Genomic DNA, 27,581 nt, shown 5'->3' with positions numbered 1-27,581 from the left:
ATTTTGAAGCGTTGAATTTTTTTTATTTTATAAAGAACTTTTTTCAAGGTAGAAGCGGTGAGTCAATACCGGTAAAACCACTTCGTACAAGAAGGATTTATGACATTGTCAGTGCAGGGAATATTGAACGTTCACAATCTAGTGCCGATGTTTCACTGAGGCATAACATAAAGCCATCAACACCACAGTCTCGGGATGATTCAACTGCAAAACATGATGATAAACTACCCACTTTCGTATCGAAATTGTCAAGCATTACTGTAAAAGAGGGTGAACAAGCTGAATTTTCTTGTGCGGTAAGTGCTGCCTCATTTAAATCTCAAAAACCTGGAAAAATCAGTTCTTTATGTTTGACAAGAGGCTTTGTAGATAACCGGGTATCCGGAACCTCTTATCGAATGGCTCCACAATGGTGAACATATTACTGATGATTCTCGTTTGAAAATCTCTTTTGTCACGGGTCGAGCTTCACTAACAATCAGAAACATTGATAAACAAGACGCAGGAGAGTACTGTTGTAAGGCTAGTAATTCAGCAGGTTCGGAAACAAGTAAAGCAGATCTTGTAGTTAAAAGGTGAGTTCTAAGTAACTTTTTTTCATTTCCCAAGCAACTTCATGAATTTCAAGCATAAATTGCAGGATTTAGACATAACACGTATTTTCCATGATGAGTCAATAGACGATGCTGGTAAAGGTAGAAAACTATAGAAAATACAACTTTGCATAAGAGATGAGGATGAATCTGATGCAGTACCACTTCAAACTAAAATTCGCTTGTGTTTAGCAGCGGTACGAGGAAGGATGACGCTGCAAATGAACCATTGACAAATGGTGAATTGACTGTTAAAGAAACTACAGAGCAGCAGGAAACATCAGACCAAACTATCTTAAACGGTGTTGTGACGACCAACACAGGTGGAAAGACTTCAGAAAAAGACGGTGAATTCCGGATACTTCGACACATTAGAGGCATTCAAGTTGTTTCTGGCTCAACAGCCACCTTCTCAGTATTGTCTTCCGGAGCTGTGGATGAGGTTTGGTGCTTAGAGAGTTCCAATTTAATTTATAGAGTTTTACAACAATATGTCCTGGATAAATTTGTATTAAGGAATAACCTTTGAATGTTTCGAATTTTAGGTAATGTGGCTCAAAAATGGTAAAGAAATCCAGTTAAATGAAAATGTGACAACGAGAGTAAGCGATAATGAGTATCAACTTGAATTCTCTAAAGTGTCTCCTGACGATCACGGCATTTATCAAGTCGATTTCCGGCGTGATGGCAAAATATTTACGTCAGCTGCGTCACTTGTTGTGCTTGGTATTATTTTGATTACAAATTGGAGGGTTGTTCGGAAATCAGTGTATATAGTAATACTGATTTTGCAGATTTATTATGACATAATTACTCAAATTTTACTGCAGATAAACAAAATGAACCTCCCGTTTGTAAACTTCCACAATCCGTGACGGCCAAATCTTCATCGCCCAGTAAATTCATTCTTGAAATGGAGAACGCTGAAAATTTGACAGTGCAGTGGTTCAAAGGATTCAATAAAGTGGAGAAATCTGATCGTATCAAATCAGTTAAATCTGGGAATGCTTTCAAATTAGATTTCAAGGTTAAATTTATGCATGCGAGAGTTTCCTTTTTCATTTGAAGAAATTACAGCGATTTGTTTAAATTGAAAAAAAAAATTAGAAATTCAGGCAAGAGAAAACGAGAATTTTAATTTCAACATTTTCCTCTGTAATTTCAGAGTGTTCAACCTAACGATGAAGGCGTTTATATAGTAAAAGTAATCAAGGATAAGAAAGCGATATGCAAATACGCAGCCGCCTTACTGGTCGAAAAATAGTTATATTATTTACGACACTTATTATATAAATCGATGTAATTTATATGTTAACATTCGAAGTCGAGTGCGCCTCCTCTTTCATCTAATTCATGCCAATTAAAATTGTTATTTATTATTTATGTCATTGTACATAAATGTCGTATAAAATTTCTCGCTTATTGCACTTCTTTGTGCTCAACATTAATACTTTAAAGGTTTTTGATTTATTCATCAGACTTCACGGATTTCATTTTTTTTTGGTAGTGACTCCCTCCTTGTGGGCACAAGGAATTTTTTATTGTTTTAGAATGCACAATGAAACATAATAACCTTGTCGGATCACCGAAATTAAAATGATGTTAAAATAAAATTATTACATTACTGACCAAACAGGATGATGAAATCTTGTAAGTAAAATTAAGGCGATGAAGAGAATATGAACTAACAATGGAGGGGATATCACAAAAGAATTTTGGTACTTAGGCGCGGTTGCAGCGTGGACTATACCAAGGGCCAGCTTGACTTCCATGATGACCTTGGTGGGGATTATCAAAGCTTCATTTTCAACTTTAGATGTCAGCTTTTTCAATCAAATACACACTAACCGTCCACCGCTCTGATTACTTGCTATACTATACTCCTTGCAGCATATTCCCCAACTAAACGAAGGACGGACCCTTATATGTCAATTATTAGGAAACCTATTAATAAAGCAACAATCAGCTATTACCGAAGGCAACGACAAGGGACTTGTTTGGTTAAAGTTAATCATATTGTTTGTTTATTGTATAACTCATTTTTGTCACTGTTCACCAATTTATCGCGTCCTTTATCTTTTTTTCTTACTGTTATTAACTAGCAATATTGTGTGAGTGCAATACTACAACCCCAATAAACTATTATCATTGATAAACGAAACAAGAGATTTATTTTCCTGACATAGCTTGGCAGTTCGAATTGCTTTATTATTCATAACTGGACCACTGCATCAACCAACAACTTCAGGTGCATCGAGAAGAAACTTCTACAACCGAAAAGTGCTAGGGCAAAGTGGTGAGCAAAAAAGATTTTTGGAGAATTTGCATGTGAAAGATTTTAAAGCGTGCGGATCTCGACAAATATTTTTACAAAAAGATTTAACAAATGAATTCAGAGGTTATAAGTTTTCCATTTGGCTGAACTTCATTAATAAGTTTTATACTTCTGAGAAATCCTAGTCAGATGCTCCACGAAATTCAAGTCAGAGTTCCTTGTAATGATATCAAAAAGTTCAAGGGAGAAATAATCTTGAACTTTTGATTTCGAAAGAATTTTAAGGTTCGTGAAAAGTCATAGGGGAATTGCAGCAAGACCACAATCCCCGATAACAACAAATCACCGCAAGCGAAATGATATCGGAATTAACTGAAGAACAGAAATCGACCAAAACGAAAGTCTAGGTATACTAGCAATTTGTCTAATTCCTGCTTTTCCTCGTAGTAGTGCGTTCTGTGCCTTCAAATAAGCATCGCCGAAAATCTAGCTCACTGCCGTAGATGAACCCAATGCAACTCCAGAACTAGACCAAATGAACCAGAAAGTCATGGATCCCACCCCCGCAATTACGTGAGAATGCAAGGTAAAGCTAGACTGTTTGTCCGCAAAGTCCGCAACTAAGGGATCAACTGTTATTAGAGCGCAGCTACCTCCTTACAATCAGAATAGGGTTCTGGAATTTATTTGGAATCCTGTTAATCACTATTATAAAACAAATTTAAGACCGCAGCAAAGCACGAAGTAAAAAAGTGAAATTTCATTATCAAAAAATGCGTATGAAAGGCATTCTTTGAACCCAAGCCAAGCAAAATTTCGACGAATTCTTCGCTTTTAAATGAATCAAAGTCATGCATTTTAGATCATATCATACACAGGCAAATGAAAATCATTTATACGCATGTACACTGTGTCCACAGCATACAGAAGATAAACATAAGAAATTGAAAGCTTCCGAATTTAGCAAAATCGTATTAATACTCTTCACAGACCACTCAATTACGATGGCTCTGCATCATAAAATAAATAAGGAAACAACTACTTTCTTTTAATTTCATTCATAGCATATTTCGTAGCTTTATATAGAATAATAAATGTCACTGAAAACATACAGAATAACGCACAGAAAGCAGTTGTTCGTCAAAACCCCACGAGCTGTACACACTAGAAAAATTTAATTTTAGCAAAGGGCGCTGCATATGAACCTCACTAAATTTTCAGTCGTCACTTATCGAATAGAACATATAAATGAACGATACCTGCGCCAAAAAAATGAAGGAAAAAAATCAAAAATAAATGACACTCGAGCTAGATAAGCAAGAGCCAATCAAAGTTAAAAAATACTGACTAAAAAAATTAGAGTTAAAAAACTGCTGACACAAATCTTACCTAAGGAAAAGTAGAGATAAGTGATTTAAGCAAATGCAATCCCAACAAAACATCCTAGAAAATAGGACCAGCAACAGGACCGAATGATATCATTCCAAAATCCGTTCAATTTATTTAATCAGTTCCCAAATTTAAAATCTATAAGATCAGGAAAGGAGGTTTAATATTATTTGTGTGTTTCAAAATTGTTCCTGAAGACGAATAAAAAAGCAAATGCGTAGTGCAGAGATGAAGTGAGAGCAGATGATAGTGTTTGCAACTACAAATTAGCAAAATTCGCACAAAAGATTGGTTGATTTCACCAAGGGAACAGCACCCAAATCACCATTAATTATCTTTCACTTTTCGAATGCTGAATTAACCACTGCAGTGTTATATCTAAAAAAGCAAGTGGATACACTAACTGGAGATGAGCACATCAAGCATTATGTGATCTTTTATTTTACAAAAAAAGAGAAAAAAGGAAAAGAAAAATGACCACATAATCTTAAAATTGAAATTTCACAAAACTTGAGAGACTGGAACGATCAAAACAGTTTTTGTACCAATACTTCTTAGTGGTGCAGTATAACTTTCTAATTTAAAAAAAAAAAATACAAAATACAAAACGAACCTATATTGTCCTTTTCCTTGCAAGATATCGAATAGCAACAGATTTCTCTGTTCTGGATTGCTGATAAATCCCTGAAAGTAATGCAATGAAATGACTCAAACCGTATGTACATACCAAAAGCGATTTTATATGATCTTCCATTTTTTGAACTGCTGAAGAAACAGGGAATTCATGAAACTTTAACATGTCTAACAATTATGACTTACATCCGTTCAATAAGCTGCCGTTCATCAAGAGCACCAGGAAGGTCTTTTTTATTTGCTAATACAAGCACTGGGATGGAATCAAGCTGTGGCTTATCTAGAAGCTGGCTTAATTCATTCCTAGAAGCCTCCAGTTTATCTTCATCAGCAGCATCGACCATAAAAATGATCGCATTGACACCTCGACAATACCTTTCCCACATAGAACGAAACCGAGGTTGTCCACCAATATCCCATAACTTAAAACAATGTATAATGTGTTACGGTACCGCAACAATTTAAGCAAGCGATGGATATAAAACGACTTAGAAATAACAGTTAAACTGCGGTCAACTAAATTAAGAGTTGATCAATTACACCTCCTACTGGACAACTAAAATTCTTATTACTTCATTTCCCATGAGTATTTGGCAGGTATCCCTGGATATTTTTAGGCTGTTTCTACAGAATTCTATTCTTCTAATATACCGGTGTCCAGGACACTACATTATGAGAACTAAAACAAAGGATAGCATTTCAAACTGTAACCTCCCTCATTAACCGATAGCTGCCGCTGATAGCATCTGCCACTATACTGATTTCCAGAAAGCTACCGACCTTACCTTAATTGTGACATTTCCCTTTGTGATTTTACGCATATTGAATCCGACCGTTGGAATCATGTCTTCAGTGAACTGACCACTCTAAAATTCTAGACTTTTGCAGGGAGAAATACATGAAATCGACTAAATTCTGATTCAAATCAATAAACTTCCAAATCATGTTTAATTTGAATCTGTTGCATTTTAAATACACAAATCTAACTAATACCGCAATAACATTAACAAATGTAGTTTTTCCAGAATTCTGCAACCCAACAAGTGTTAATTCCATTTCCTCTTTCCAGAATAAACTCCGGATCCAATCCAGAACACGATTTATCATTGCCAACATTGCTGCAGTTCTGCTCCTTCTCTCCAACCCACACAAGAACTGAAATGCAGTATACTTCACCAAATGTTTCATGCTTCACGCGAATTTCCGGATTTTGCACAGCATGTGCAGCAGCACTACTAATATGTGCTGAAAAGTCGACGAACAGGAAAAAAAAGAATAATCACGCCAAAAATTAACATGAACAGCTAATTCAACTACGAAAAGTTGATATTTCAAGAAATGACGTTACTTATATTTGATTCAAAGGAGAGATAAACAGCAATGCATTTCGCGATTCATTTATGGCCAGGGAAACATGATCAGTCATCATTTAAAGAAGAGTTGTTTGATTTCAGTGGTTCGTTTTCTCCCAAGAACATCAATGAGAGGTTCGTGGAGCAGTCAGTTTAAAACAAATTCTGAGGAGACGAAAAGTGATAAAGTAGTGGTATGCTGTCTGCATTACCTGCTGTGTAATTAGGAAGTTTAAGTGATAACTCTTAAAGAGAAAGAAATTATATACGGAAGCAGATGTAGTAGCAGTTCGTTGACTTTCAAAAGGTAAGTTATATGCAGAGAATATGCCTCTGAATAGAATTACCCAAGAACTGTTTTGGTCTGTATTCGATTCCAACAATTAGGAAAAGCACACAATTTCTCAAAAAAAAAAAAAAAAGCTGAGAAGCGTTATAGCATCGAAATCCTGACACGTGTGGTTCTTGGGTAGAATTCGGACAACAAATGCTCGAGAATCAATTAGATATTTCCCAAATAGTCACATACTAAAAATTCCTCCTACCTAATACAATTTCACAACACACACAAGGTTAACCTGGAAAAACCCAGAAACTCCCGAAAAGACATCATGAATCCAACTATCATCGGATACAAGTGAGAATTGTAGGATCCGCAATATGTACTGCAGCTAAATGGTTCATAACGCTGGTACTTCAAACCCTTGTAAATGTAATACGTAATGAAAATTGGTTAGAGGAACGCTTAAAATCTCTCGTACTTCGAAATTTGAAGTAAAATTCAAATTTATTCCTTTTAACAGTCAAATAATAGTTGGAGTTTTGCTCGTATAAGCTAGGAAAAGCAAACGCTCGCTCATTACTAATTAATTGCAGTTGATTGCCTTCCAAACATTAGATGCATACTACACCAGAAATAATATTCTTACTTCTTTTTCTATGAAAAAACAAGCTCTTTTAATTTCCTATGCTTTTTCATACCTACTGCTGATATTGGGCATCGTTTTGAGACATTGCTTCAAGTTTCTCTGAATCTCTTCTCTCCTTTCCTGTAGCCTCTTCAGCTGCAGATTCGAATATATATCAATGTAAGCATCATCTTAAACCTCATTCTTGGGAATCTATTCGGAGTATTATGCGCCACGCACACGGGAGATGATTTATATTGAATATTTGAACAATTCTGATAAACTACTTCTCGCTCCCATTCCATCTCCCCTTCCGAAAGTGTTCCGCAGCATCGCGAGCAGTTAAGAATATCGATACTACTTCCGACACTTTCATAATTTTAATATTTTTCTCATTTAGCAAATGCAAGTTTTAGAGTTACTGGCTAACATTTTTCAAACATTCACATTCACAAAGTATTTTCAGCGATATAGTGTACCTCCCGTGCTCAAGTCTGGGATTTTTGCGTCCGCATGTATTATTTAGCAATTTTGGCAAAACAAGGATTCTTTGACTTGGAACCCAACAAGCATATTCCACACTCTTCACGCGACGCCGTCTGCAGAAGGTATGTACTTACCACATGCCGCATACTAGTTTCTTTTCAGTTCCCAATCACCCATGTTTACCACAAATTTTCATTCTACCCCCCAGTAAATATAGACCATAACGTCCTACTGCTAGCACTAGATCAAGAACTTGTTTGTAGTCCTGCATTGCTCCTTGGAGAGAAAATCCAAAACTCTAAGACCCACAGATCCCTGTGTCGAGATGAATACAGACCTCACGGATGTAAAAATTGCAATTACGTACCATTGCTCCCGCAATTATTTTGCCTCTTTTACAAGGTGCTCGCCACAAAACACCAAACTCTTTATTGCGCAATAGGAGTAATACGACAGCGAAATATATCAATATACGATTTCGATATGCTAAGACAATGAGAGATCCAAGATGAAACAGGTACTACACGGATTACATATATGAAAGATTCAGTCCACAAACACACCGGAAACAATCGAAAGTGAAGTGGGGCAAGAATGTACCATATTATGAAAATGCAAGAATAACATAAGGCATATTGAAGTGACAGGCAAGAACATTTATTGCAGGAAAAGTATGGTCGATTACATATATAACACGGTAAATTTGCATAGTTCTGGGAAAATGAACAATACAGGTACCGCGCTCTTCAATAAAGCTTGAAGAAATTTAAATGAGAAAAAAAAAAAACAAGCTATGCAAAGAGGACTATACAATATAACTACGGGTGTAACTAAAGCTATCAGCAAAGAAATGCAACCGCCCACCACGATCCCTGTTATTCTACCCATTACCCAACTTATTAAATATCGTCTCCGAATGCTACCTGAAATGTTTAACATTCCTTCATTAACTTCAATTGCAATTTCCAGCCGAAGAAATTACCGAACGGACCGATAATTGATCCAATGTAATCCTCGTTCAAAAAAGTACGAAGTCATGTTAGATACGACTAAATAACGAAACGAAGCAGAGTTAAGAAATTTAAAGTTTAGAATAACCCACTCCAAATTAAAAACAAAAAGTTTAACAAACGATGAAAAACTTCGAATTGTACAAAAACAACATATATCCATACTGCTAAGAAATAAAGTGTTCGCTTTCACCTACTTTTAAACTACCTATCTGAGGTAAATGGACCAAAGCAGATTGCAAAGAATAACTTCCCAATGCACATCCATTCATATTATTGCGGAAAAGCTGCCAAAATCCAAAATCCTGAGTAGCAAGAAAAAAAAATTTCTTGTAATGCCAGGGATTAGAAAAACTACGCTAAAATTATAAAATCTTTAAACTAATGGTTGGTTTCTCCCACGAACTTTTGTATAACATCTTTCACAGAATAATTCGGGATGACTTCTTCCATAGAATAAATTGTGGTCATTAAATATCCCCAAATTCTCAAAAGCTACTCTCATAAGGACAATGTGATGAACAGACCTCGAATGTACATGAAATATTAAAGCTACGAGCGCAAATACATGGAATGAATGTGCATGTTGAGATCAGAGAGAAACTGAGTCTCGTCATCTGTGAAAGGTTTGAACATTGGGATGGGAGAACGTTTATGTTCTTCATGAATTCGTTCCAAATTTTTGTTAACATATTCCACACAATCTGCTAAATCTGAGCTTCGCAAAGGTGAATGAATATTCAACTGTGATTGGTGCTGTCCATCATCTGAAAGCTCTTCCAAATGTCGACATGCATAATAGCATCGCGTTACAAGATCCGTCAACTCCGCCTAAAACAATTATATGTTTAGGAAATCTTTAAAATTTTGATAACGCCTTGCCCAACAAATTTACTGATCAAAAGCAACTTCTATTATTCAACCAAACCTACTTGAGGGAAGATACATTCTCCGATACGTTTCATGAAGGAATCAATGCGAGCAGACAAGGTTGTTTCAAACTCAACACTTGAATCAGTATCTTCGTCACAGAGTTGAATACTGTGAGAAAAACTCTGCGATATATTCTGTGCAGAGAGAATTGAATTGATTACCACACGTTCAAGCTCTTTCTAGAAAAATGTAAGGGGCCATGAAACAGATCTAAAATCCACACAGAATACTGTAAAACACATGTCCAAAATATCAATAACTAGGAATTCAAATAAAAAAAAGGAAAAAAAGGAAAAAAAGGAAGGAAGTTGTTGTTATCAAAACTTCTCATCACGATAAAACTTAATGTTTAATTTGCATTGAATTTAAAAAGCGCTGATAAAAATAAAATGTAACGGAGCCAAAATCGACTTCAATGAATGGTTAATAACCATTATGAGTTATACCTGTTCACTATAGATAGAATTAAAAGCTGCATGTTCACGATTATTTTCATTGGAAATAAAATTCCCAACATCATATTCCTTCGCCAATAATATTGTAGTTAAACTACTCAATCGTGCGTTCAAATCACTTTGCCTAAATTAATTTACTGAAGAAGTAACCATATTTACTGCTTTGAGCTTCCCACTAGTAAACTTTGCACATACGCCCTTAAATACAATGGCACAGTTCTTAGGCACCTGCTTACTTGGTGGTAACTGAAAACTTACTGACTGCTGACGAAGCCAGTGTGCTGCAAAGAGATAGCATCAAATCTCAATTGACCAATTAATCTTGGCAAGATTACTTTGTGGAACTGCTCCGTTGACGGAATTTGATATCTAGGTTGAAGAAAGCGAAGTAAATTCCGGAAGCCAATGCGACTAATAATTGCTGGTGACTCGTTATCCAGAAGTAGCATTATCCCAATCTGCAAAAGCAACTTTCTTCTGCCAAACTTTGGAAAGAGAACGGGATCGGAGACGATGCTAAATACTGCTGCCGAGGAAAACAAATGGGTTATCCCGAAAACTGTGTTTAGTCCTTTCCAAATGCTTGGTGAAAACGAAAACTAGCAACAAATAATAAAATAGAATAAATTCGCAGTGTCTCAATCACAGAAACTGTAACAAAGACGGAAGGCTTGTACTGGAAAAGAAAAAGTCTGTTATCACAAAACACTTACTGATTTAAGATCCTGTTCTTCATACGCGTTCAGAGATCAAATCCCTCACAAGCGTTAAAAGTCACGCAGAATTTAGTGGTTTCTGTGCCCATGAATATGTTTATCGATTTCAAAGTCTAGCTCTCGCTTTCTTATAATTTTGAGAGAAATATTAATTTATGAATCAAGAATATGGTTAGCAAAATAAGAGTGGGAGAGCGCTACAACGAGACAACTGCAGTTCACAGACAAAAGAGTTTTGAAAGAAAAGAAACCAAAAAAGGGCAGAAAGCAAGAGAATGTTCCAGTTGAGCACAGGATTACTGAGTAAGGGAATGTTTTCCAGATCCAGAATATCTCTTCCAGAATACTCCGAACGCAGAAAACGCACTTCAGCAATTCAGAACAGTGGCACGTTGTTGTAGCCTTAGTAAATAAGCTAAAGGACATATATTTAAAAAACAGCGGAAAACTGACCTGATCCGAAATCCTTTGCGCATCCGGATGATCATCCGGCCACAAATTTTCCCTCACTACCCTAGTCTTTTCCGCTTGTTCTTTGCGATTTATTCTGTTTTTTGGTTCCAATCGCAAGTCAACGGCATTGCAACACTCATCAAATTTTGCTTTCTTTTGTTCGGGACCATTATCTGCATATATATAGCGAATACTGTTTTCCAAATGCTTACGCTGAAAATCAAAACTGTTTTTCAGTTGAACAAAGGAAACAGTTTCAAGGTTGCCCGCAGCTATACCATCATGAATAGGGGAGTTTTCTCACATGTGAATCCCTGAAATTAAAAAGGTCATAAAATAGCAAATCGGCATAATTACATAAAAACTCAGTACAAAAAGTGTGCCATACCCTTATATCGAATGTAGTAGCGATAATGTTAGCGACCGAATGGCTTGCCACATCTCTTGACTTCTTTGTTGGATTATTCTGCCCGATGTTCAAAGTTTCGTTCTCTGGAAATAACGAACTTGATTTGAAACGAACTTTTAGTTACTCCATTAGCACTATTTCCGACTTCAAATTTTATCTTAGAAAACAAACATGCGACCTTGCTTTGAAGTAGCATTATTTTGTCGTGCGGCTTGCAATATTTGGTATTCACTGGAATGACAGCTACGCAAATGGCGAATCATACCTGTCGTACTGAAATCCCAAATCTATCACATTGTTTTTCCAAACGTGTTTTATAGATCAACGCACTAATATAGTGGAATAAAAGCAAATCAGTCAATGTATGTTTTATTAATAAAAATCTCTCAATAAAACACCGGAAACTTCGAATACGGACAAAATAACAACTTTTACAAATTGCGAGTGCAGTATAATACCCACAGTGAAAACAGTACCTGCTATTCGTTGCTTTAATCCTCTTACAACATATTCTGCACTCAGCAGCTTGTTCTTCGCTCGGTAGCTGGATAAAATATTTCCACACTTTAGCCGTTTTCATAGTGGAACCACCCATCTTATGCCGGTATGACAATGTCTAAGTGCAACTATTTCAGTTATCGGTAAAATGCAATTAATTTTTTGAGCGCTGAAATGAAATGGTAGAAGATAAAGACTGCGCGTGGCTTGGACATGACAGCCCTCAGCAGTGAAATCGCTCGCCTTCCAGTGGTTGCCAGAACTTTTTGCAATGGATGCAGACGCTAGTAACATTGCTGCGACCTATTTGAGGCAAATGTTTACTATAATTGAGCCTAGAGGAAGCAAAGTTAATTTTAATGCAATTTATTACTATTCAATGTAGTGACCATATCAAGCGAAGAATTTCATCAACAGCAGCATTATCTTTCTAAATCTCATGAGCTGAAACAGTTTAGGATAAGAAGCTGTATGCAAAATCACGAAATTCCCGAAAATCAAAGGGAACTATGAAAAAGGATGCGTTCCGAAAAATTATGCCACACAAAATCTTTAATAAGGCAAAGTTATAGGAAGGAATGTTACTAATTACTTGAGTGCTCAAATCCCTTTCACAGAAATTTGTGAATGATTTTCATCTGCGCTAGAAAACAAGCATAAGTTGGTTACATGCCAGTTCGTTGGTATGTATACTATTATTCCGGCACATCCCTAGTTAGAGAAGCATTACTTATTTATAAAGTGCTCATTCTTATTTATAACAATGCATGTAATAAACTCCATCATCTTATTTCTTCCATTTCCCAGCGTTATGTTTCTGTTTCCTACACACATATCATGGCAGGTTCCTGTATTTTATGCTCTAGCCCCTTGTTCACAACTTCCAGCATCTTGTTCTTTGTACGACTTCAATCTCTTTCTAGGGAAGCAAAACTAAGTAAAGCAAGGTGCTAACTGCATCTGCCCTTCTGATATAATATATGTTTCATGATGTATTCCTAAAACTTACTAACTTGACTTAGGGCAAACAATTAAAGATATTAGCATACGTATCCACGCGGTTTAGGTGCCACTTCCTACACGCTATGTTAAATAACAGTGCATGCATTCCCAATTCATGCCCTCTTCACAATGCTAAAAGCAGATGTCTAATTCTAATACTACAGTGGTACTGCAAAATAACTGTACGGCTAAACAAAAATCCCCAACTTCATTAGCAGAGATTGCCGCAATTTCTGTACTGTGAGTTCTACTTGCATTATGAGTACACTCAGTTCCAAACGGTGCATTACCTTCAGAAAAAAAACGTTCATTTGTCTGGACGCACTAGTAAATGTCCAAGTGGGTAGGACGATTCTTAGATTACAGGGTTGAAAGTGAACGTTTAGTGATGCAGGACAAAAATTATTGCAATGCATCGAAAAATTCCTACTATTCAGTTACCCACTAATAGGACTTCACCTCGAAATCTCGACTCAAAAAAAGGAACAAACTGTTAGCCTTGACGTAAAAGCATTCATTTCCTACACTACTGTGACCGGAACAAAGATTGTTAAGGCTTCTCCGAAATTTCGGAATCTCAACCGGCGATGAGTGTGAAGTACCGAAAAGCCTCGACTACGTCACATGGTATTCCACTTCCTACAATTGTCCGTCGCCTTCACATAGCAAAGCAAACTGCCCCTTCAGAACAGAAAAGCGTATAACAGGAGGGACGTTACGCCACTCGCGAAGCTATTAAACATATCATCTGGACCGAAATGCTTCTGTCGCTTACTGAATTCATGGACAGCACCAAACCTTGGGGGATGAACAAAAAATTTTTATAAGTTGGTAGACAAAAGGCAAGAGGAACACGCTGCAAGAGTAACTGTTTCAGAAGGAAGGTAAGTGAAGAGATAGGAAGTTCGGTAAGCGGGAAAAATAAGCAAAATGGAACAATGGGTCATAAAAAGTGCATAGTACCTACTCAGGAAGGAGAGGTTTTTATCCAGTATACCTTTTTAAAATTTCTCGTACACAGAAACGAGACATTTGCTGTAAATAAAAGCACACAAAAAAAGGAAAAAAAGCACAACGGAAACTTACAGAACGTGGTGGACGAGCACAGCAAATCTACACATCATCACAGAAGAGGCTACAAGTCATTAATGAACTTACCTCTTCAACAAATTTCGAAGCTCAAATGAAGACCAAAAAACTGCATCCGAGCAAGACATAACGAACAGTAAGTTGACCTCCCCCATGTACCAAAATTAAGCAGACGCACGAATTTTCACTAACAACTTGGATACCCAGTGTCCTTTTACTCAGCATTTTCTATTTTACACCCGCCTCCTGTGCTTAAACGAACTTGATTAAACTACTGGCAGTTCAGCTCTTTACCAGATGAAAGTTTCAAAAACGGAGTCAGACTAAGAAGGTAAGCTACGTTCCTCACCGCAAATAAAACGGAATCAAAGCATCATACTCCAGGGAAAACCCGAATAATTATTATTAAAAAGCCGACTTAACTGCCAACTATGGAAATGAAAATTACGGGAAAATTCGGCACGACATGTAATCATGAAATTACTGAACTTTCACAGCAATCCATAATAACTTTGCACGAAGTAAACGAATCCGCTTTCAAGATTGGTATCTATAGACTAAAAAGTATTTCACCATGGATTCGGAAATTTTGAAACAGCATAACAAATCTTGACCATGATGTGAATAAGCAGCTAAGCCAGGGTGTCCCTATCAAAATGAGAATTACCAGAGGTAATATTTATCATCCCACTGATATTTGGGAAAATTTACTCTATATTTCTGATTGTGAAAAACGCATATAGACATGCAGACTGGATTACGAGCCGCATGAAATTTTAAAGAACTACCATAACTAATATGATAATAATTTGCCAGTTGAAATTCAAAACTTACCGCAAACCAGACGTGAACTGATACAATCTTACTATAGAAATGATTATTTCGACAAATAGGATTCCATGGAAAATTATTAGCAGGTGACGAAACAAGGCAACAACTGAAAGGCTAGTATTCGGAATATTTTCATAAAAGAACCTGAATAGGAAATAAGAGGTAATGAAAGAATTGCAAAGGATAACCAAAATGATGAACGAAACAGATTTCACCGAGAATGGAACAGGGAGGGTTACTTTTTCAATGGTCAATACCTGCATATATTATAGACCTATTCACAATATTGTCGTCATGATTACCAACACTACTGATGTTGCTTTTACTACCATCATTATCATAATTAGAGGAACCATAACAGTTTTCAGTGACAGCATCATTGCTATCAGTGTTCATCATTATCAAGTCGACAACATTATAAGAATGATTTAAAAACAAGAGATCTGTTCTGCAAACTGCTCATCCTCACAGAGTACAACTACAGCTACTTCAAGCTGTCCCACATTTTCCATTTTGAGTATTGGGTAAAGGTTGATCGAAAAGTGATTGTACATAAACAAAGGAACAGGGGGAAGAGAGGTGATTGTCGAGGAGACAGGCGTGGGAGCAGGCGAGAGGCAACGGGCTGGATATTTCGCTCGATTGCTTCCTAAAAAGCCTTCTGAGAAATACAAACGGGATGGAGGAAAACGAGGAGAGACCCCACGGCGGGCAACCAGTCATCCACCCGAACCTATCCTTATCTCAAATACAGAAATAGATAATGTGAAATTGCCACCGGATTTCTTAATTAGATCTTTCCAAACCCAAAACGTTTCATTGTGATCGATCTGGAAGAAAATGCACAGCTAATCTGTGAGAGATTACAAAATACCAGTAGCAAGATTCAAAGAAATCCATGAGAAAATGCTTGCCATAACGATCAAGATGGTAAAAATGCACTATTTAGATATAGATCGTCCTGAATAATTTAAAAACTATTTTAGATCATGGCATAGTTCACTAAGCGTATTTGGATTTGCTCAGCACAGCCAATAAATTACCCTTGAAAGTTATAGGAATGAATTCATGGAAACGATTTCGAATTACAATGCAATCCTCAGAAAAAAAAGCTCTCGTAATAGTGCAAATCATACGGACTTTCATAAAAGCAAAGTGCCTGCGACGAATGATAAACAGCTAGAACTACCTGAAGAGGATACACACGCGCTCGTTCAAAAAGCCAGAAAATCAAAACAAAAAGAATTTGAAGATATTACTCATTTTAGTGACGAATTCAAACTGAAAACACGAATTTATATCATGGCAGTAGATCCATAGTTCTCCAGTTTTTGAAAAACGAACAGAGGAATTCTTCGAAATGCAAAATCGTTCATTCTTCAGACGGAGGTTGTATTGAGCAGCTTATATGAGGGACAGGGCCTTAGGCGATTCTCGGCACAATCTGAAACCGGAATTCTTCCAAACAGCAACTCCCTCCTCGCACCCGCCCAGCAAATTTATAAAATGTGTATATCTCAGTTTGTGCGTATCTGTATGTCCACGACCTATCTTTTCAAAAGCACACAATGATGCGCACGGACCAACACATGCTCAAAGGACTAGTTTTGAGAGCATCTGTTGCTCTCAAATACAAACTACCATCCTGTCCACCCCTCTTCTTTCTCCCAGAACCATATTCCCAATCATTTGCAATTTGGAGAGGAAAATTCCAAATTTCTTAATCCAACAACATCCAGTTCCTTAAGCTAATTGTTCGCAGTTTCTCAGTAAAATTCTGTCAACAAAGTGAGACCATTCAAACTCCAACACCTTTTCATCCTCATCTTCATTGCACTGACGCCCAGTACACGATTACAAACACAGTTGACCTACTTTTGCAAGCAAGCAAGGTGTTTTGTTGGAGCAGCTTATGTCTCCCGAAAAGAGTCCGGTAAGGGCACATTCATGCCGAACACTATCTTGTACAGGTTTGCTCGGGAAAGCTCATGATGTCACACTTTAAACATTTGTCCAGTCCATTTACCGGTGATCCGTATGACTTGGTTTTGACAAAAGTGGAACTGTTCATTTGACAGAAGCTTCTCACAGAATTCCTGTTATGCTTCAACACAGCCCTTTCCACATTGCAATGATGCGCCACAGCTGACCTAAGAATGTAGCAAACGAATTCACTACATGAGTAACACCAGATTTCCTGCAAAAGGAGGGGTGATTCTGCTCGGTCGAATCAAAATGTGGACATCACATCGTTCAATGAATTTAGGAAGAAATCTTCCAAACAGAGTCAAGTGAATTTCATATAGTCAACATTAACACGGATGTAAGAAAATGAGATAGCAGTTCGAACGCGCTAAGCAGCCATTCCGTAAGGTATATCCGAAAAAGACAAAACAGATACAAAGGATCAGTTGACAATTACGGAGGAGCAGAGGTGTTAGCAGAAGGGTGAAGAGGTGAGCAGTGCCGTAGCATCCTTCATTATCGCCATCGTTGTTCGGGAAGGAGGTCGAGGAGGCGAGGGGATGGAAAATGATGGATTCAAACAAAGAGGTAAATAAGGAGGGAAGGAGGGAGTTTCAGCAAACAGCGGCACTGTTGCAGAAATAGTGAAGAGCTCTTCCTATTTCTGTTCTTGTTTGCGAGTAGTACAGATCGAAGCACAAAGGACCACAACGACGCAGTTTTGCGTTGTCGTGGATCTCAACGATCAACTTACGAACCGAGTTCATTTGACGAACTGCATTTAGGCCTGTTTCGCTGCTTCACTCAACTTTAGAGAAGGGCATGGTGCAGTATGGGATGATGCACGGAGGATTAAGGCAAGGGGACGGTGGTGACCGTCATTGTCGTTGTTGTTGGAGGGAATTTAAGATTAGAAAATACGGGTACGGGAGTAACAGAACAGAGCCATAAGAACCCTCTCCTCTTTCATCCTTCCTCCTATGCTGCCTGGCCCTCTCCTCCTCCGTGGGGTGCACCCATTTTCAACCATTTTTGAAAACCAGATCTCACTTCCGCCACTTTCCCCTCACTCCCTCCTACTTCTGCCATACTATGCCTCCCTCTTGTTTCGCCATGCCAATCACATGTAACCGCTCTACTCGTACTCAGTCACTTATCCTTTCTTCTTTACCAATCATTTACCGAATACAGCGCTTCTATGCTTGTTTCTTTCAGTGATTTCAAAAACGATCAACAAGTGCTTGGAACATCTCGAGATGCATGTTCCTGAAATTAAGGATCAGAATTTCTACTCTATTCGCTGTTTATCGCATTGAATTATCTGAGCTGCCTCTTACAAGAAACGAAGTAACGCTGAAAAATGGATAAGCTAGGGATCAGCAAATTCGGGAAGAAATTCAGCAGATTTGTATGTTTACAGAAACGTCAACCTGCCTCTAGTAGTGGGTTTCCCAAAACATCACTGAGAACCACCAGATTTGTTTTTCTTTCACGGTTAAAAATAAAATCATTTCTAGAGAATAGTATCTTCAGTTTGGTGATGAAACCAACATAGAAATGGTATGATTTCTGAGGAATAGATAGCGAAGAGCATCTGGTTTTCCTCCGTTTCATTGAAAGGATGTCATTCCTTTTTAAGAAAAGAGAGAAACAAGATTCATTTACTCCTAGGTCATCCTCTTTCTTCCCTTGCAAGATAAGTCCGTCTCCTTTTGAAGCTGTATTGTAGTTCATTTCCTTGTCGGCACTCCTCGTATATCTCCCGACACCGTCTCTCGAAGCTAACGAAGAAATTAGTAAATAAGCAATTGGTGTTGGGAAAGAGACTTGTCGTATCCACCAATCACAGGGTGACAATTCTTCCTTCCTTCAACCCCTGACCGACATAATGCAGCATGCTTCTCCAACATGTTTTTGAAATATGTCTCTTTGATTGAGCGAATGTACAATTTGCTTCAGAAAGGAGATGCTCTGCATGCTCATCCTGCTTGACATATCATTCGTTTTCTTACTGATTACTGTTTTTTATTCAATAACTTGCAAATCCGAGGGGGTAGAGAAATGCGACATCTGTAGAATTCACGAAGACTTCGTAAGTCCTACAGGGAATGTCTAGGAAACTTTAGTTAATTTACTACGAGGGATTCTCGAACTTAAAGGTAATGATTTCAAGTTACATCCAAAATCATCTCTCAAAATTTTAAACTCTGAAAAAGGTCAACCTTTTGCTATTTATGAAGATGTTAAAGATTTCTATCACGCATCGTCGTCTTTTTCAAGTATGCCAATGCAGACACTGACAGTGTTCGAAATTCAAATCGGGAACAAGGATTCCATGAGTTACAGTAATTTCAAAAGGGAAAGAGTTAAGCATAAAATGGTTTACGATTTCTTCATTACGATAGGGAAAAGTGAACGCCATTGTACATTGCACTAGCTGTTAATCAATTTCATAAATCAGATCGTTTGACATACAACTGAAGAGTATGGCGTACTTTGTTATTGGCATTCCAGCCCTGATTTACTAGACGTGCATATTGTGTTCTAAAAATAAAGGTGCGATACTGGATCAGTATTGCAATACAGCAACACAAATACAAATTGTGCACCTAAATTGTTTTCCTAAAAATACAATCTGTCGAGAGTATACTTGCATACATTGGATCAAACATAATTATCGCTTCATTTCAACGTTTGGAAGTAAAATTTGTGCCGTGAAAACATTGACTCAAAGGGTATTACAAACAATTTTGGCATACATCTTTCTTGTTGACAAGTCAGTTAAAAAAGATTCCCGACACTACACTGTTATAAAGGTCATAAAGAGCATATGGGTGCATATCAAAAGGTCTGAAGAACAAGAGGCATACCGTAGTGTTTCCAACGTATAAATCATGAGAGAGGAGACGTAATTTCACTATGTTCACCACAGTCGGTAGATTCAACAACTACTTGACTCATTCGAAACAAACGTTCTTCTCCTTAAGACAAGAAATGACCACCTAGTGTGATGACCTAACTAACCACTACCACACTTCATCTTAAACAAACCTTTCAGGAAATTCTTCCTTTTCAAATTCAAATATTGGCCGTAGCCGCTTTTTGTTGCACTACCTGGCTGTCACCATCAGTTCTAATGGAAATGATGCGACACGTTCTCTTCTGAGCTCTGGATTTTTGGTTTTCTGCTATTTGCTTCAAAATGAGAAGCCCTCAGTTCAAGGTATGGAGGCTGATATCAACGGGTATGAAATATGAATATAACTGATTCTACTCGACTGTCGTAAGTACAGTTGTAAATTTAGACAGTCTCTATAACCTGATTGAAAGATTAGTATCCTGTAGGGATTTTTATATCAACTAGTTCCTTTCTGCTCTCTACCCTTCACATGCAGTCTTTCTAAGTTTCTGTGATTTAGCAACGACAGTGAGGAGCAATACTTTGTGTTCTTTATAGAAACACTCGCCTTTTATAGGTAGTTTTATTATGAAGTCTTTCATCAAGTAGCCACAGTTAGTCCCGAATATTGTCAGACTTCTGAAGAAAATTCACAAATTATACAAATTTTTAGGAAGAAATGTTGGCTGCGATATGCGAGGAATAGTGTTCTCGTCATGGATATGGGTAACGATGAAACAGACGACTTAAGTGGTGCATTCAGACAAGGCTTTCTATGTCCGTTTTGTATGCAAGATTTAGGTGACTTAACCACTTTACATGCTCATGTCGAAAAATACCACCCAAAATCAATACCCGCTGATCACTCCCTTGATCATATTAAAGGTAAGATTACATGAATTTAGCATTCTTAGATTTCCTGTATGTGGCATTAGATTTTCTTGGTTTTTTTTTTTTTTGTCTGTCGCAAAAAAAGACCGCAGAGATATAAGATGAGATGGAACGATTTTTCAGGTATCTTCGATAAAGCGAAACAAAAAATTTCGCATATAGATGCATCCTTTTTAATTGGTTATGCAAACTCGAATAATGGAGGATCAGCACCAATTTCAAGGAGTGTTTACAATTTCGCAAATAATCGCGTCGAAAAACTTTCTCATGCAGCACACAGCTTTACTTCTTTGCAGGATCTTGGTAAGTCTGATCAACGTAAATATCTATATTATGTTTTGTCACTGAGGATTGGCAGTTATGGGTGATCTGGTAAGCTATAAGAGGATACATGAATATTTTTTCTCATTTCTAACTAACACTGAAGCTCTAAAAACACTGCTGAATGTAATAATATTTCCATTGTTCTCCTTTCTCAGGAATTACAAGGAGTCATACGGATTTTTACTTGAAGTGTCGGTCCCCTTGTATAAACGACGCTGCTGTAAAAACGAATGGTTTGATTATTAGGCTTGATAAGTTGATTAATCAACGCCCCTCTGATTCAAGTAAGCGCAAAGGTTGGCACATACCGCCTTCGAATTTAATGTATTGCCTTAATCTACTTTGTACCCACTGAAAGTAACATTTCCGTTGTAACAAGTGAAACCAATTTTACACTTTTCAGTCTCAGCTGCAGTTCTTGCCGTTAAAATAGAAATTGTTTATAGCTTTTGAACGCGAAACAGTACCTTGGGTAACCGATTGTGATGTTCTGAGATGCCGAACATGTTGTATGAAATTTTCATTGACTAAGCGACGGCACCATTGCCGACTATGTGGCGAAATTATATGTCGCGCATGCTCACAGTTCCTTTCGTTTGTCGATGCTCGTGCGTTTTTCAAACTTTCACTATTGCAGAATCATTTATTTCATAGAAACGTAATCCTCGTTTGTGTGAAATCGTCATGATAATTATTGTGCCACAACTTGTTGTTATTACTGGTAGTTGTGGTTTTCTTTTTTATCTATTTTGACTGTCTAGTCAATTTTTGATAAAATCTAGTGGTATCGTATATATCAATATTACCTCCTAACTTTGGTTACATATGCTTATATTTTTGGGGTTAGTATTTCTCAGCATAGCTGTGGTATATTTTCAGGCAAATTAACGAATCCAGCATTTGCGGCACAGTTGCTGGAAGAATTAAGTAGTTCAGAGACAAATATTCCAGAAAAACCATTAAGTCATTTGTCACCTTCCATGTCTGTTGCTGAAGCTATTAAGCAAACCATATCTAGTGAATCATTGCAATCAGTACGATTAAAAGGCGAAAAATTATTTTCCTCAACGTTGTCATTGGTGAAACGGGACGGCACTGAAGTCAGTTTAGCGTCGCTGCTTCAGCAGGTTGTTTTAACTTTTAAATCATGATCAGTTTTACTGCTACTTAGCTATTTCGGTTGAGTATTACGTCTTTTATAAGATTGTTCAAGCTTATCTCACCAAACTTCTCTGCCAACATCGTTTTTCCCTCATGCTCTAAAATAAATTAACCAAATAATTTTTGTGATTAGTTTTATAAAATTATTGGGCGTATTCTATTTTCTAGGATGAAAATGAACATTTGAGAATTTGTGCGGAATGTAAGGTTTTGTTGGATGTTCGTAATGAAAAAATGGAGATGCTTACCTCACCACCGATGCTTGTGGTATTGTATGAGCGTCTTTGTTCTCTTATTCGTGACGGTCAAAAGTTAGCTTCCTCCTATGAACGTATTTCGAAATCGCTAAGGTAGTTGGTAATTTTATGCTTCTGGTAGTTTTGATTTTATGGTAATTTTATGCTTTTGTTAAGGCATCATTACTTTTGTAATATTTCAGTGCTCATGCCTTCGATTAAATAAGTATTTTGGAGCTATTTTTGGAGTGTAGCTCAAAATTCATTATTTTATAAATTTTTGAAGTTCTGTTGAGGTTTTCAGCCGAGGAGAGACCATGTATACATTGGATTCTGCTATTCAACTAAGAAATCGATTGATACAACTGCAAAAAGAGATTGATTCTATAAGGTTAGTAGAATGCGCTTGTCTTTTTTTCGTTCTAAAATCATTAACTGGGAAAAGCTTGAACGTTATACTTCAATTTAGTTCTCGTGTTGAGACACATCATGTCACTGAAGGAAATACCTCCGAACGTTGTACACCACAGGAGCAGGTCATCCGAAAAAATATTCGTGATTTTTCTCTGCAAATGCTGCAGGTTCCATTTCACTTCTACTCTGAGGAACCTTTCCAGAATTTAGATGTTAATTTTTCCCATTCAATCATTTGTTTTATTTCACATGATTAGATTAAGTAGTGCTATGTGATCTCTTCATTGTATATTAATTTATTATCTAAAATTATTGTTTAGCAATTAGTGATGCAAATGAATCTTCATCCATCTGAAGATCGATATAATGAATTGCAAGAAAAAAGACGTGCTGATATCAGACATCGAGTAGACATGGAAAGAAAGAGAAATGCATTCATTTTGAAGGTTTGTGGTGCTTTTATTGAATTTTCATAATGTCATCCTTAAAATCTTTAACTTCGTTGTAAATTCTAAAGTTTCTTATAAATTTCTCCCTTATGCTTTTTAGCCGTCGACCTCAAATCCCGGATTTGGCTCATTTTTAAGCGAAACAGAAATGGTTCGGCAAAATTCTAAGAATCGCTTGAAGGAATCTGTTTCCTTTTCTGGTATCGTTACCAGTTGTGAAGATTATGGCTGGACTCCATCTAGAATTTTTCTTCACACTAATCCATTTATTGAAGAGGAAGATAAGGCTGATCCATTGCAGGAACAAATCTTGATTATCAAGGGGTTAGTTTTATATAGGTGCAAGAGTCCGCGTTATATCAGTTTCGTCATATTTCTTTTTAGAATTTGCTCTTGGAAAAAAAGATTTTTCCAAACTTCCACATTTTACTTTTGAAGTGGGGTAGTAGTATATTAATTTTCAGGTATTTAAAACAAGCTGTGGAGGATAGCCGATTGGAAGAAATTGAAATATTGGAACGAAACTTATGCGACCTTGAACGTGAAATTGAAAAACTGAACAAAAATACTTCTTCAATGCAGTAACATCTCCCTTCCTCTTGCCTTCGTATAATTTGTTAATACTACGACATCATGTTGATATCAAGCCTCAAAACGCTTTCTTCATCTGACATGTCTTTTGGTATTTGTGTTTGCTTTCAGATTTTAAACTCGGCCTTTTAAGTGATTTAACTTGATAATATTTTTGTCTATACCTGTAAATCCAAGAAATAGTTCATTTTTCATTCGCTATTTCAGCGCATTATTTTGTTATTCACTGTAGTTTATGTTCCATTCAGGTATATGTTTATATGTCATTATGTGTGATTATGTTTAATCGCTTGCTTAGCAGTAAATTGCGTCAGTTTTTTATGAAATAGATAATGAATAGGTGCTATGAAAGATGCATGGAATATGATTTTCAAGGCTGATGTTAGTCATTCGGGGTATTAGCCATTTCATAGGGGTTATTTTATGGGACGAAAGAGAAAAGATTAACTGTACCATAAAATTTGCGTCAAAACAACGAACTGATCAAAGGGAGTTTCTTGTAGTGCCACTTGGAAATGAATGTGAGGTCTTATTTTTCACTCTTTCGAACGATGTGCACATGCAAAATATGTACTTGTTTTCCCGCTTATAAGTGCTTGGTATTGATCGGCACATTTCATGAAATAGAAACAAATAACATCAGTTGCATTTTTCGTTTGAGTTGAAATTTATCCAGTTTGCGAAGTACAACAGATGTCAATCAGACCTCTTTGAAATTTTGGAAATTTCAGTACATAACAGTGGATGTGCAGCAGTATAGAAAAATTGTGTTTTGTGTCTTACGATATGAAATTTATAAACCAGGAACGGAACTGTTGGAGAAGAAATTTTGTTGTAAATTGTTGGAGGAAATGGAGAAGATTTGTCTGAATTGTTCCATTTGGTTCCGTAATAGGGACAATTCGGCCCGCAGAATATGGTTCTCTTGCTGAAGTTGGTCACATCGTAGTTGCGTTGATTCTTCTTTTTGACGCCTCAGTTCTCGAGATTTTCTGGCTGATTCATTGTTTTTCATTCTACGTTCACGATATGCCTAAAATTCTTGAACGAAATAGGAATGAAATTCTAGTTAAAACTAATTCTAATTTTAAGAATGAATAATGAATGGTGACAATAATCTCTTACAGTTCCAATGTCATATATTTGCTTTTGATATATACCTACGACAAAATCTGGCATACATCCTGTATTTCAGCAGCCGTAGGGAAAAGCTCTAGGTAGGCTGATAAGCTAGTTGTCGAAGCGGTCCTTTCATGAGATGTACTTACCTCATCTTTGAGGTTTTCAGGAACGGGAACGGGTTTTTTTTCGTTGATGCTGGGGAGGATGATAAGGATGAGGTCGAGGGCGTGTTGCTGTTGTTAAACGACAACGTTGAGAAATGCTGTGCAAAGGAGACGAAATTGCATGGATGAAACTGATGTACTACCTGTAAGCAATAAACTTTTAAAGTAATAGGTTTGATAAAAAGAGCACTCTGTCAATCAGTAAATGAAAGGTTTCTTCGAGTTATGAAATGATACTTATTGGAAAAGTTGTCACGAATAACCTGTTGGTCATTTTGCGTGGTAATTGTCATCGGTAACGTTGGACATGTACCCGATTGATGCGAATAATTGGATGTGGCACCATATGAACCCATCGAATCAAGCCCAGACCAACACATCGACATAGCTCGTAGTTGATTCTCATAACAGTTTGGTCCTTCTCTTATTTCTGCATCCATAACTGACCGAGATTTTTTTTCCTATCATCCACATAATTAATCTCAATTCGAGCAGTGTTTATGGCGATGAGTTTGTAGTTAATATGACAGTTCTTAGTCTTGTTGATTATTATTTCAAGAATAAATATTCATGTAACAAAGAATAGATTTCAGATATTCAGTATTGAGTACAAATACAAAAATACATTTACACTGAATACCTGAATGAAATATGCTCTGAAACTTCTGTTTGCAATGCAAACAGTAAGGCTCGGATCCCTTTTGAATGACTCATAAAAATATGTGTATTTTGCTGGCATATAAGGAAACATTGATTTGTAAAGTACGAACTTTAAAAAAACATTGTTTAACAGACATGAAGAAGTGGAAGACAGATGAGCTCTTAAAATTTAAGAGGTAATAGACATCAAGAACGAATTCGTTTACATGGAGAGTAAAGCAAGGTACATTAAAACTTTCTTTAAGAGGAAAAACTGTGCAGCTAAAGTGATAAATTCTTCACAGCTTTCTTCACTTGAGAGAAAAAATTCTTTTTTTTCAATTTTTTTTTTTAATTTGGAGGGATATTCTAGTAGGGTTTTGAAATTCTGACTCTGAATTCTTTAAAATGATTTTGCCATAAGTTGTAAGGAGACAGTAAAAGAGATGAAATCTATTCATAAAATTCCTGTTTTGGATCATATAGGAGCATTATTGTTTCAAAAATTCGCTACCAATCTAAAGAAAGTTGAAATGGGCAAACTTTTCAAGACTAGGAGAGTGGTTCTCTTTTGAATGATGAATGGCGTGATCATATCATTACGGAAAGGGAAACGTGATGAAAATTGTGGTGCTAGCGACTATATGTATTTTTCCCTAAAATGAGTTGAAAAACCAGCAGAATAGTGGAATTAGAGACGTCGGAAGATGGGTTAATTAAGAGCAGGATAGAAAGTGGACCAATCTATATAGTATTACCTAAGCAGATGCGCTTTTGCGCAATCAGTATTCGGCGGTATAACAGATTTATGGAAATGAGGTGAGGTCGTGTTGCCGGTGTTTCTAAACCTAAAGCATTGTGATGAATTCTCGACCTCATGTGCTTTATGGAAAACCGCAGTCGTGGTTGCATCACGTGAATCTCTCTCCACAGGCTTACCTTCTTTCCACCTATATTATTTTCAAGTACCGCTTTCCTCTGCCTAATAATTGTTTAATTTTCCCTTGTTTTTCAAAAATGATTGTTTCATAATTCTTTCCTTATGATTATCAAAATCAACCTTAAAACTTACAAATTTTCAACAATATATCGAATGGTTATATGATAGACTAAAATAAGAATTCCGGTGGAATCCTCTGACAAACTATAGAAGATTTACAATTTTGTCATGTATTTACCGAGGGATTTTGTTTGTTAGAACAGCAAAAACCTTTAAGCTTTTTCAGCACTTCCTGTGCTAGCGTTTCTGTCATTATTTGAATCTATAAAACGCTGTGATGAAATTATGCTATATTCTTCTCTGGCATCATTCATCCTGAAAACAAATGCAGATTCATCGCTTCATGAACCTATTATAGATAATTTATAGGATAATCATGCATTCAGAAAATTCCAAACATTTTTCAATGTTGTGATAGAATCGGGCAAAAAATATTGTCATTTTGAAGGTGTGGATGCGGAAATATCGATGTTTCTTAAAGGCTCATCTGGTCATAATATTTTAGCTGCTATAAATATATTAGCCGAAGTAAATCAAAAACTGTGAAAATAAAATTGCAGCCTAAGCTGACCACCATAAGTTATTCAATATTTGTGCAATTAGATTTTGTCTAACTTCAAAATGCATATCGTCATTTTTTAAAAAAAATCTAAAAAAATTATTGAAAGCTGAAATTTAGTATATTGTAAAAAAA

The 27,581-nt window shown here is 36.7% G+C and overlaps 8 protein-coding genes across 8 annotated transcripts in view; 4 read left to right on the top strand and 4 right to left on the bottom strand.

Moving 5' to 3' along the window:
* The window catches only part of LOAG_17189 (CAMK/MLCK protein kinase), a 39,720-nt gene extending 37,847 nt beyond the window's left edge, over window positions 1–1,873 (top strand). The window contains exons 70-75 of the mRNA XM_020449852.1: window positions 49–296; window positions 370–575; window positions 786–1,035; window positions 1,139–1,319; window positions 1,424–1,620; window positions 1,759–1,873. Of these exons, the coding sequence (XP_020306561.1) occupies window positions 49–296; window positions 370–575; window positions 786–1,035; window positions 1,139–1,319; window positions 1,424–1,620; window positions 1,759–1,857 (1,181 nt within the window). The 3' untranslated portion in view covers window positions 1,858–1,873. The remainder of the gene's footprint in view (window positions 1–48; window positions 297–369; window positions 576–785; window positions 1,036–1,138; window positions 1,320–1,423; window positions 1,621–1,758) is intronic.
* A 2,227-nt stretch (window positions 1,874–4,100) lies between these two features.
* Window positions 4,101–6,051, bottom strand: LOAG_01924 (ADP-ribosylation factor-like protein 8B-A). Its single transcript, XM_003137462.2, has 5 exons — window positions 5,884–6,051; window positions 5,676–5,756; window positions 5,077–5,312; window positions 4,871–4,941; window positions 4,101–4,635 (listed from the first exon to the last, which is right to left on the bottom strand). Exons 1-5 carry the CDS (start codon window positions 6,004–6,006, stop codon window positions 4,589–4,591), a joined length of 558 nt encoding a protein of 185 aa, XP_003137510.1. The 5' UTR covers window positions 6,007–6,051; the 3' UTR covers window positions 4,101–4,588.
* A 3,060-nt stretch (window positions 6,052–9,111) lies between these two features.
* Window positions 9,112–12,285, bottom strand: LOAG_01923 (BED zinc finger family protein). Its single transcript, XM_003137461.2, has 8 exons — window positions 12,089–12,285; window positions 11,791–11,885; window positions 11,592–11,695; window positions 11,204–11,416; window positions 10,293–10,492; window positions 10,026–10,158; window positions 9,579–9,758; window positions 9,112–9,477 (listed from the first exon to the last, which is right to left on the bottom strand). Exons 1-8 carry the CDS (start codon window positions 12,205–12,207, stop codon window positions 9,199–9,201), a joined length of 1,323 nt encoding a protein of 440 aa, XP_003137509.1. The 5' UTR covers window positions 12,208–12,285; the 3' UTR covers window positions 9,112–9,198.
* A 969-nt stretch (window positions 12,286–13,254) lies between these two features.
* LOAG_01922 (hypothetical protein) lies at window positions 13,255–14,331 on the top strand (the record flags this gene model as incomplete). The annotated part of the gene is made up of 3 exons (XM_003137460.1): window positions 13,255–13,352; window positions 13,668–13,810; window positions 14,201–14,331. 3 exons carry the CDS (start codon window positions 13,255–13,257, stop codon window positions 14,329–14,331), a joined length of 372 nt encoding a protein of 123 aa, XP_003137508.1.
* Window positions 14,332–14,673: 342 nt separating this feature from the next.
* On the bottom strand, window positions 14,674–15,428 carry LOAG_01921 (hypothetical protein; the record flags this gene model as incomplete). Its single annotated transcript, XM_003137459.1, has 3 exons — window positions 14,674–14,751; window positions 15,036–15,138; window positions 15,307–15,428. 3 exons carry the CDS (start codon window positions 15,426–15,428, stop codon window positions 14,674–14,676), a joined length of 303 nt encoding a protein of 100 aa, XP_003137507.1.
* Window positions 15,429–16,100: 672 nt separating this feature from the next.
* Window positions 16,101–17,811, top strand: LOAG_01920 (hypothetical protein; the record flags this gene model as incomplete). Its single annotated transcript, XM_003137458.1, has 4 exons — window positions 16,101–16,351; window positions 16,917–17,025; window positions 17,477–17,585; window positions 17,687–17,811. The coding sequence occupies 4 exons, from the start codon at window positions 16,101–16,103 to the stop codon at window positions 17,809–17,811; spliced, it is 594 nt and encodes a 197-aa protein (XP_003137506.1).
* A 2,406-nt stretch (window positions 17,812–20,217) lies between these two features.
* LOAG_01919 (FYVE zinc finger family protein) lies at window positions 20,218–24,274 on the top strand. Its single transcript, XM_003137457.2, has 12 exons — window positions 20,218–20,242; window positions 20,570–20,781; window positions 20,911–21,090; window positions 21,267–21,407; window positions 21,558–21,719; window positions 21,991–22,238; window positions 22,441–22,622; window positions 22,813–22,899; window positions 22,978–23,089; window positions 23,243–23,368; window positions 23,472–23,695; window positions 23,836–24,274. Exons 1-12 carry the CDS (start codon window positions 20,223–20,225, stop codon window positions 23,954–23,956), a joined length of 1,815 nt encoding a protein of 604 aa, XP_003137505.1. The 5' UTR covers window positions 20,218–20,222; the 3' UTR covers window positions 23,957–24,274.
* Window positions 24,275–24,755: 481 nt separating this feature from the next.
* LOAG_01918 (bZIP transcription factor family protein) lies at window positions 24,756–25,688 on the bottom strand (the record flags this gene model as incomplete). The annotated part of the gene is made up of 3 exons (XM_020445892.1): window positions 24,756–24,995; window positions 25,231–25,317; window positions 25,512–25,688. 3 exons carry the CDS (start codon window positions 25,686–25,688, stop codon window positions 24,756–24,758), a joined length of 504 nt encoding a protein of 167 aa, XP_020303701.1.
* Between the last annotated feature and the right edge of the window lie 1,893 nt (window positions 25,689–27,581).

The sequence above is a fragment of the Loa loa genome, assembly GCF_000183805.2.
Source record: "Loa loa unplaced genomic scaffold supercont3.48, whole genome shotgun sequence".
NCBI classification, from domain to species: Eukaryota; Metazoa; Nematoda; class Chromadorea; order Rhabditida; family Onchocercidae; genus Loa; species Loa loa.
This window is presented reverse-complemented; position numbering and strand designations above follow the sequence as displayed.

Excerpts from the sequence above, each read along its gene's own strand:
- LOAG_01924 (XM_003137462.2), bottom strand. The coding sequence starts at position 6,006 with ATGTTGGCAATGATAAATCGTGTTCTGGATTGGATCCGGAGTTTATTC. Across the intron at positions 5,757-5,883 it reads CATTTGTTAATGTTATTGCG|AGTGGTCAGTTCACTGAAGA; the intron begins GTATTAGTTAGA and ends CTAGAATTTTAG. Across the intron at positions 4,942-5,076 it reads CGGCAGCTTATTGAACGGAT|GGATTTATCAGCAATCCAGA; the intron begins GTAAGTCATAAT and ends CATTACTTTCAG.
- LOAG_01923 (XM_003137461.2), bottom strand. The coding sequence starts at position 12,207 with ATGGGTGGTTCCACTATGAAAACGGCTAAAGTGTGGAAATATTTTATC. Across the intron at positions 11,696-11,790 it reads TAATGCTACTTCAAAGCAAG|AGAACGAAACTTTGAACATC; the intron begins GTCGCATGTTTG and ends CGTTATTTCCAG. Across the intron at positions 10,159-10,292 it reads ACTGGCTTCGTCAGCAGTCA|GCAAAGTGATTTGAACGCAC; the intron begins GTAAGTTTTCAG and ends AAATTAATTTAG.
- LOAG_01919 (XM_003137457.2), top strand. The coding sequence starts at position 20,223 with ATGGAGGCTGATATCAACGG. Across the intron at positions 20,243-20,569 it reads ATGGAGGCTGATATCAACGG|GAAGAAATGTTGGCTGCGAT; the intron begins GTATGAAATATG and ends ACAAATTTTTAG. Across the intron at positions 23,696-23,835 it reads CAAATCTTGATTATCAAGGG|GTATTTAAAACAAGCTGTGG; the intron begins GTTAGTTTTATA and ends ATTAATTTTCAG.